This window comes from Phyllostomus hastatus, unplaced genomic scaffold, assembly GCF_019186645.2.
Source record: "Phyllostomus hastatus isolate PE091 unplaced genomic scaffold, TTU_PhHast_1.1 phas_scaffold_501, whole genome shotgun sequence".
Taxonomy (NCBI): domain Eukaryota; kingdom Metazoa; phylum Chordata; class Mammalia; order Chiroptera; family Phyllostomidae; genus Phyllostomus; species Phyllostomus hastatus.
This window is the reverse complement of record NW_025334033.1, coordinates 3,651,091-3,659,945: the sequence shown is the minus strand read 5'-3', so window position 1 is coordinate 3,659,945 and position 8,855 is coordinate 3,651,091. Positions and strand designations below refer to the sequence as shown.

Here is an 8,855-nt window from a genome sequence, read left to right as displayed (position 1 = left end):
CCAATCAAATGGGCAAGTTAAAGCCAGTACTCTTGACATACCTTTGACTGACTATCAAAATGCTGTAGCAAGGTACATGAACATGTTGTGAGTAACGAGGGAGTAGTAACCCCTTTCCACTCTCATCTCAGCTCCAGAAACAAGAGCTTCTCCATACCAGACTTGACATTGGTGCCCCAGAATGATCAGAAGGCAGAAGGCAGGTAGGTTGGTAGGAACTGGGAAGTCACAAGAGCCTCTGGGCTGAGTAATACCTGAGCCTCCAGATTCCTGACAAAAACAGGAATTTATTGAATTTCAGGAAGTGAAGATACCAGGCAACCAAGCAGGAGAATCAGTGTATGATTATGAAAGTAAGAAAGAATCTTAAAAATAAACTCATCTTAGAGAAGGTTCCTTTGGAGACGAATATCAATTCTACATAATTTTCGTGATGATAGATGTGAAGCAACAGACTGAATCCAACTTTAGCAGCACCTTTTAATGTGGAAGAAGTACGTGTGGGAACTAACAGATATTCTCTGAGTTTAACGATTCTGCCAAACACAGGTTCTACCCATGTGCATTTCCCCTGCAATTTCCTCATCTCTTTTATACAGACTGGAAATGCACTCAGCAGGAAGCCCAGCTTTATCCAGTGTGGCTGGAATTTTGGCTGGACAGGGACAATGAATGGGTGCTCAGACCCCAGGCAGACTCTTCTGAATGATTTTTGAATAGTGTTGACTTAAAAGAAATCTCTTCCTGCAGGTTTAATGAGTGCCCCCTGGGAAGCTCCTGATGTGAATGGGAATCAGGACTTGACAAAAAAACATAAAAGATTATGTGTCAGCAGGGCTGATTTGATTCTTAATGAAGTGTTAATTTATTTGCTGTGATTTCACACATCTGCCTTGGCCACAATGCCGTATTACATTTGTTAATCCCTGTGCTATTATTACACATAGGTATATTCTCTATAAACACGGTGGGGGGGAAAAGAGGAGTTTGTATATATGATTTTTTTAAAGGGACACATAGCCTTTTATTCAAAGAATTAGCAGGCAGAAAATGTTAGATTGCCCACTATTTGGAATCACACTCTCTTGGGACTAAGACAGAGTTTGGCATTTGGGTTCATAAGACTACAGAAGTTTTGAAGGTAGCAGACTCAATGGAGTCCCAGGCCACACAGCAAGCTGCCATATTTAGTTAGGGCTACTTAAGATTAGTAGTTTGGACAGCTTGACTCCCATAGGAAATATTACTCTGCAAATTTTTTTTTCTGGACAGCAAAACCAAAAGTGTTTCCCCTAAACACTTGAGCTGGGGCTTAATAGGGGAGGAAATAAAAAAGAAAAAGAGAGAGAAATGACTTTGCTGCCAGGAGGCAGAGATTTCATTTGCCACTTTGTTCTTATAAGTCTCATAAGACAGATTGGGTTTGGTCCGTCAGAAGACAATTTGATGGTTTCATTAGGGAGCAGATGTATGTAGGCCACTGGGAGAGATAAAGCTAAGTTAATCCTCCCTGTTTGTGAATGAAATGTGAAGAACTTTAACACAGAGACCAGTCCCAAACTGAATCCTCACCCCTCTGGAGCCACATGAATCCCAAGAGGCTACACACGCTGGCACTTCCTGGAGCTTTTGTATCCAAGGCTGTGACCAGCTTTTCGAGTCTGTCTCTGCCTCTCTGATGCTACAGCCCAAGGCTTGCTCAGCAACATTCTCCAGGTTAGCTCAGCAGGTTTGGAAACCACAGTGAGTGAGGAGCAGCATAAAGTGAAAGCAGGAGGCTAGTGGTTAGCAAGAAGACTTTGTAGTGAGGGGTCCAGGCAAGTAAGTATGTAGGGACTTTTACTTGGCAAAGGGAAACCTCTTTCTCCTCTTGGTTTGCATGAACTTATTAGGTCATGTGGGAGCCAGGACCCACCTCTATTTTGGGAACACGCAGCTTTTCCAAGTTGAGGGGGATGGAGAGCCAGAGCTGCTATCCTACTCTTCCAGTAAACTTAAGATTCCACAACACTAAAGACACTATGGAAAGCACCGTGATATATAAGCATGCCCCCTGCTCCCCAGGAATATGTGGTCCAGGAGAGGAGAGGCCAGCATATTCACTTTCATTCTTATACTTTATACAAAGTTCCTGAAGGGGCGGAGGATCATTTATTGAATATTTGAAGGTGCAAAGCTAATAGGTTCACCTAGGAATCTGAGGTTAAGAGAGTATGAGACTCTAAGCACATATAAAGATAAGACCTAAACCAGATACACCTATGTAGTAACCATTGTAACTCTCCATTCCCTCTTTGTATTAGAGTATTCAACTGTACCCTTTGCTATGTGCCTTTACAATTTTTCCCACTAGATGCAAGGGTACCCCCTTCACTATTAGTGAAAACCACTGTTTGGTGAGACATGGCTTTATAAAGCCAACAACCCAGTTATTACTTTCCTTTAGATACTTGCAGGTGGCTACACCCTCATGATCCAACCCACCCTAATTTCCCTTTCCTTCCTCAAGGGCCACATTTTCCATCTTTTAAAAATTATTTGATGCTTAGGAGCATTTGAGATCCTGCTCCCTGGCATATGTCATCAGTTTGGTTCAAATAAACCCTTAAAAAAATATTTGGTCTCTAAGAGTCTCTAAGACTCTTAAATAGCTTTTTCCATAACTACTTGTCTGATTTCAGGCAAGCCACCTAATTTGGGGTTCAATTTTAACATCTCTGAAACAGGACGAATTGGATTTCCTGATTTCTAGGATCCCTTCCTGCCCTAATACTCACAGAAGCAAAAGTTCTCAACCCCTTATTGTTATCAGAATCACTGAAAAGAACTTAATAAAAATGTAGGTACTTAAAGCACACTTCCATAGATTTTAATTTAGCAGGTTTGGGGGCAGGAGCCCAGCACCTGTATTTTTAGTGAGCACCCCCAGATGGTCTAATGTTTATCCTATAAGTTCCATTGTTTTCCATCCAAAACAATTGCATTAATAGAGTAAAATGAGTTTTAAGTAAGAGCTAAAGAAAAGAACCTCCCAGGTGACTTGAACGGGGATCTTGGATCAGAGGGGACTTGAGTCAGTAAGAATCTAACTGGATGAGATAATACCCTGAGGACACGCAGAGAAGCCCAGCTCCACATAGAGCCCAGAACCTTTTCATCTTTAATGTGGTGCCATCAGGGCAAGTTATTAATTGAAAGCGGCACTGACTGGGCTCAAAAAGGAAATGCGACATCATAAGTGTAAAACAACTTAAAAGTGACTTTTAAAAATGAAAACAGCTCATTGTTTTCAATGTGTGGTGGGGATAATAAAGATTTTACCTAAAAAGACAAGTTCTGTATATAGGTGCTTTTGTGTGTTTATACTGTTTATACACATGTATTACATATACATGTGTTCATATGTTGAATATATATGATATATTAAAGTATAATTCACAGTAATGAACTAATAATAATCAATAAGGTAGTTATAGCCTAGTGCCTGAAAATCGTATTGTAAGAATATTTAAGATGTATGTGCTGCAGTCTGTGGTCTTAGGATATCATCTGTACAAGTTTGGAAAAGCTACATGTGTAGAACATAATGGTTTTTGAGTTGTGCAGCCTATTTTCAGACATTTAAAGATGTTAAACAGATTTCCTGTGGGACTTTCTCACACATTTACTCCCTGTCTGAGATCGCTTTCCCCAAAGTGTCTGCTGGAGAAGAGGGAACACAGGGAGCCAGAGCCTAAGGGAGCAGGGGGTGGGGAGTCAGAAAACACACCAGCTCTGAGTTGGGAGATCACCATTCCATCTGGAAACAGACTGGATAATAGATTACCCATCCATCTCTGTTTTTGCACCTCCTCCCTGCCCTGCAGGAAGTAAAAAGTGCCTGCAATAGCCCTAATGTTCCATTTACGCCTATACCTTTCTCCACTCTTCACGGACTCTTTTACTTCTTGGCAGTGAAAAACTGCTTCCTTGGGGTAAAGGTGTCAGGCCTAGGAGAGATCTCACCCATCCCTCACTGATCTCAACGAAGCTTGGGTTGTGCCTTTAAACTCTGCATTTCATGCAGACGTGCATTGTGAGTGGACTGAAGCCTGTGCCACATACCCTTCTTCCCAGGCCCCAGGCCAGCAGCTACTCAACCACCCCGGGGGCTCTTGAACTGAAGGCTCATCATGGTGTGGCTTATGTAATACTCCTATGTGCTTTTATCACTCTGGATAATTAAGACTCCTTTATATTCCTACAGTGAGTTAGCAACCCTTTCACAGTTGTATTTTTAAAAGGGTGACAACCACTTACCCATTGTGCTTTGGTACATTTATATGGAATACTCCCAACTACTGTGTCTCCTAACACTGACCCCTGAGCTAATTAACAGTCTAGTGTGATTATTTCAGTTTTCTAGAGACCAATTAAACAGTCGCTCTAGACAGAACTCGCAACAACAAAAAAAGGAAATTTAAAAACAGAAACCAGGCTCTGCTGGTTGAGAAGAGAAAGCCAAGACAGGAGAGAGCACGAAAGTGGCCAGTGGAGTGAGATTGTGATCGGCTCTGATTCTGCTAGTATTGAATAGAATACTGAGCCTCCTTGAATTCAGATTCGACTACAGTTTACCTGAGAAGCACCTCCTCCTCCTCTTAGTAAAAAAATAAACAAATAATTAAACAAACACACACACAACATCAGAGACCGTTAATCACAACCACACAATGGCTCACACTAGGCACACCTTAAGTACAAATAGGGCCCAGACCCCCATCCTCAGAGGCAGCTTCACACCTGCATTTCAGCTTCAGCCTACAGGGACTCTCGTCAAGCTTCCCTCACCCCTGCATCGAATCCACGGAGGCATTAAACCACAGGCTCACTCTGAGCCACGCAGTCTTCTCCAAGGGAGATTTAAAAACGTCCTCTTGTCGCCTCCACTCTCCTTCCCTAGCCAACATCTCTATTTAGAGAGGGAATTTCAGTTGTCTCCCCGAAAACAAAAAAGCAAAAGGTGAGGACCGCACGTAGAGAGAAGCTAAACTACCTACTCACGCCCCTCTCCACTCACCCATGCATCTGCTCCTGGCTCCGCCTTCTCCTGCAGGGAGCTGGTGGTCAGGTGAGGTTACCTGGGATCCCGTTTAAGCCCCGAGGGGCGGTACGATCCTTTCTCTCGAAGTTGCCCCACTCCCCGCCGGGCCCCCTGGACTCTTTCCCCCTCCGCCCCTGCGCTTGTCCCCTGCCCCTCCGGCTTCAGCGCGCAGCAACAGCCGCGCGCAGCGCTCGGCTCCCCTCCGCGGACCTGGCATGACGCAGGCGGAGACTACTTAAGGGCGGATTAGAGGCGGCGGCCGCGGATTCCCGAACCCTGCAGCCTGCTCTGCGCGCTCCGCCCCAGCCTCGCAGGTGGCAGCGCGGCAGCGCTCAGTGCCGGCCGAAGTGCCAGCCACCCCGGCTGGTGTCCAGACCCTTCCGGCCCCCAACCCCCGGGTTGAGTGGTGCCCAGAGACCTCTCTCGGGCGAGCGAGAGAGCTCACGGACCTGCACGCTGCCACCCCCGCCCCTGCCCCTGGCCCGAGCACCCGCGGGATCGAGACCTGCCCCCGGGACGGCTCGAGAGGTTGTGCCGGCTCTCCGGACTGCGCCAGCTGCCCCATCAATCGGGGCGCGCTTGAATTTCTATCCCCATTTGCCCTTTTTAAGTACAATAAAAGGGAAAGGGGATTCGTGGATTTTTGAAACATTTGTTTGCTTCTTTAATCGCGGGGCAATTTGCTCCGAGCCGGGAGGTGCGGCCCGGGGAGGGGCCAGGAGCCTGAACGTGCCCGGTACTGCCCAGCCTTTGTCTGCTGCCTCCGGATGCACAGCGATGGGGGAATGGACCATCTTGGAGAGGCTGCTGGAAGCCGCGGTGCAGCAGCACTCCACTATGATCGGGAGGTAAGGGCGCCGAGCTGGCCGTCGGGCGGCCCCTAGGAGTCCCTTCTTACGTCCAGACCGAGCCCCAGCAGCCCCCAGTCCATTCTCTGCCCCTGCCCATCGTCCTCAGCCCATGCGTCTGTGTTCCCGGCATTGAGGGATTACTTGATGCCCAGTGATGGCCCCCTCCTTCAGCTACTCCTGCTCACTGTCCCCATCCCCTCCACATGAAGCACCACCAGGGGTGAGGGGGAATTCACTCTTCTCCGAACGAAAAATTAGTTGTTGGCTTAGTCATTGTCCCCCATCTCTCTGGAGTCAGAGCCAATCTCCATCGGTTCCCTAAATAGAATCTACAAGGAAAGCAGGATTGTATTTGGACAGAGAAGGGCAAATGGGAAGATGGATTTGCTCTTCAGAGCAGATATATCTTTCCCCAACAAACATTTATTAAGCTAAACTGATTTGCCTGTTAAAACAGCGTAGGAAACCCACGCACTCAATGAACAATTTCATATATGATATATATATATATAATATATATTCATGTATATATATTCATAAATATCTGTTTATGTAAAGCATTAGGTTCAATATTCAACTGAGGATAAACATCCAGTTGGTATACTTACATACACACTCTGTGTAGACTTTGAAACATACTGTGTTCAGCTATTCCGTGTGCATTTGCCATATCCAGAGTGAAGGTTTGTTTTGTGCATTTTTACATTCCATATATACTGATGAAACCTATCTGTTGCAAATGTAACATGTCCAGTGTATGGAGACCTACATATCTGAGATCCCTGAAATATGAAGTGCTGCCAGCACCTAGCAGATAGGGAAAAGGCAAAGGTTTCTTAAGATTCCCAGTTCAGTACCACTCAGGTGTGGACAGCTCCCCAGTCAAAGCACTGGTGTAAACACCAGAGCGGGTGAGGGAGGAGCAGGGGTTTCCTAAGTCAGGGATTCAGCCCATGAGAACCTCTCTCCCTTCCTCTCCCCCTGCTCAGGATCCTGTTGACTGTGGTGGTGATCTTCCGGATCCTCATTGTGGCCATTGTGGGGGAGACAGTGTACGATGATGAGCAGACCATGTTTGTGTGCAACACCCTGCAGCCCGGCTGTAACCAGGCCTGTTATGACCGCGCCTTCCCCATCTCCCACATTCGTTACTGGGTCTTCCAGATCATAATGGTGTGTACCCCCAGTCTCTGCTTCATCACCTACTCTGTGCACCAGTCTGCCAAGCAGCGAGAACGCCGCTACTCTACCGTCTTCCTGGCCCTGGACAGAGACCCTCCTGAGTCCATGGGGGGTCCTGGAGGAACTGGGGGTGGGGGCAGTGGTGGTGGAAAACGAGAAGATAAGAAGTTGCAAAATGCTATCCTCAATGGGGTGCTGCAGAACACAGAAAACACCAGCAAGGAGACAGAGCCAGATTGCTTAGAGGTTAAGGAACTGACCCCACACCCATCAGGGCTGCGCACTGCCACGCGATCCAAGCTTCGAAGGCAGGAAGGCATCTCTCGCTTCTATATTATCCAAGTGGTGTTCCGAAATGCCCTGGAGATTGGGTTTCTCGTGGGTCAATACTTTCTCTATGGCTTCAGCGTCCCAGGGTTGTATGAGTGTGACCGCTACCCCTGCATCAAGGAGGTGGAGTGTTATGTGTCTCGGCCTACTGAGAAGACCGTCTTTCTAGTGTTCATGTTTGCTGTTAGTGGCATCTGTGTTGTGCTCAACCTGGCTGAACTCAACCACTTGGGATGGCGCAAGATCAAGCTGGCTGTACGAGGGGCCCAGGCCAAGAGAAAGTCAGTCTACGAGATCCGCAACAAGGACCTGCCAAGGGTCAGTGTTCCCAACTTTGGCAGGACTCAGTCCAGTGACTCTGCTTATGTTTGAGGGGGCAGGTTTTCGGGAGGCCCAGGGGGTGACATGCAGCCCCAAGGCAGACAACTGCTCAGGAATGGCTATACCTGTCCTCATTTATGCGACTCTCAACACTGAGATACAGAATAAAGTTGGCTAAGAGAAGCTCTCGCATCAATGGGAGAAGAGAGAAAATAGAATCATTACTACATGTCACACCTCTGGCTTCACAGAAGCAGTTGGCTAGAGTGATGAGATGGATGAGTTAGACTTCTTCAGGACCTTTTATTTTATGGCCCAGTGTGATCTTGATAAGAGTGGCCTTGCACAGTTGCCAAGTAGGACTTAGCTCTGCTGAGCTCTGTATCCTGGTGAATGGTATGAGTCAAATACTTCATTGATACAAAATGTGTGACTTAGTTCAGCATATCCATACATCCTGGGCTTCAAGACAAACATCCTTGAGACATCCTTCACATACCTCCCCTATCAGCATGCCCCTTTCCCTCAACCCAGGATAGCATGCCAGCTTTTTTTTTTTCTGAATCTGGCCTTCCAGTAGACCCAATATGGTTTATCTGCAAGCTACAGAGGATTACTTGGGGTGCTTTTTGGAGAACAGTCATGGCAAAGGTTTGCATTAGAGCCCCATATGACTGGCCCTTGGTCATTATGAAAACCTTAGGAATGTCTCAATATTTCCAATTTTCTAACTCAAACTACACTGGTGCTGTTTATTAGGGACAGGGTTTGGGTGGGAGGGAGGGAATTGCAATATGCAACTATAACACTTGTGTGAGCTGGTTGTTGCACTCTTAGGCATGTGGTTATAAGCTTTGGGATATTTCTGCCTTCCAGTTTGTGGACTTTGAATAGCATTCAAAATATTGTTTTGTTAATAACAAGGGTGTCTACCCAAGCCACAGAATTTCTAACTGGTGTATTTCACTCATTTTCTAATCTAGTTTTTTTGTGCAATACAACTGCACTTCATTTTGCCATCGAGTTTGAATTTTCCTGTGTGCTCACACCAGAGACCTTAATTGGCCCATGTCAATCCCTATTTATTA

General features: G+C 46.3%; 1 protein-coding gene across 1 annotated transcript; it reads left to right on the top strand.

Moving 5' to 3' along the window:
- Nucleotides 1-5,369: 5,369 nt before the first annotated feature.
- Nucleotides 5,370-8,520, top strand: GJD2 (gap junction protein delta 2). The gene is made up of 2 exons (XM_045823254.1): nt 5,370-5,931; nt 6,924-8,520. Exons 1-2 carry the CDS (start codon nt 5,861-5,863, stop codon nt 7,816-7,818), a joined length of 966 nt encoding a protein of 321 aa, XP_045679210.1. The 5' UTR covers nt 5,370-5,860; the 3' UTR covers nt 7,819-8,520.
- The last annotated feature ends 335 nt before the right edge of the window (nt 8,521-8,855 follow it).

Bases quoted from the DNA above. Each gene is read 5' to 3' on its own strand.
- GJD2 (XM_045823254.1), top strand. From the start codon at position 5,861: ATGGGGGAATGGACCATCTTGGAGAGGCTGCTGGAAGCCGCGGTGCAG. The intron at 5,932-6,923 runs GTAAGGGCGCCG...CCCCCTGCTCAG, and splicing joins CACTCCACTATGATCGGGAG to GATCCTGTTGACTGTGGTGG.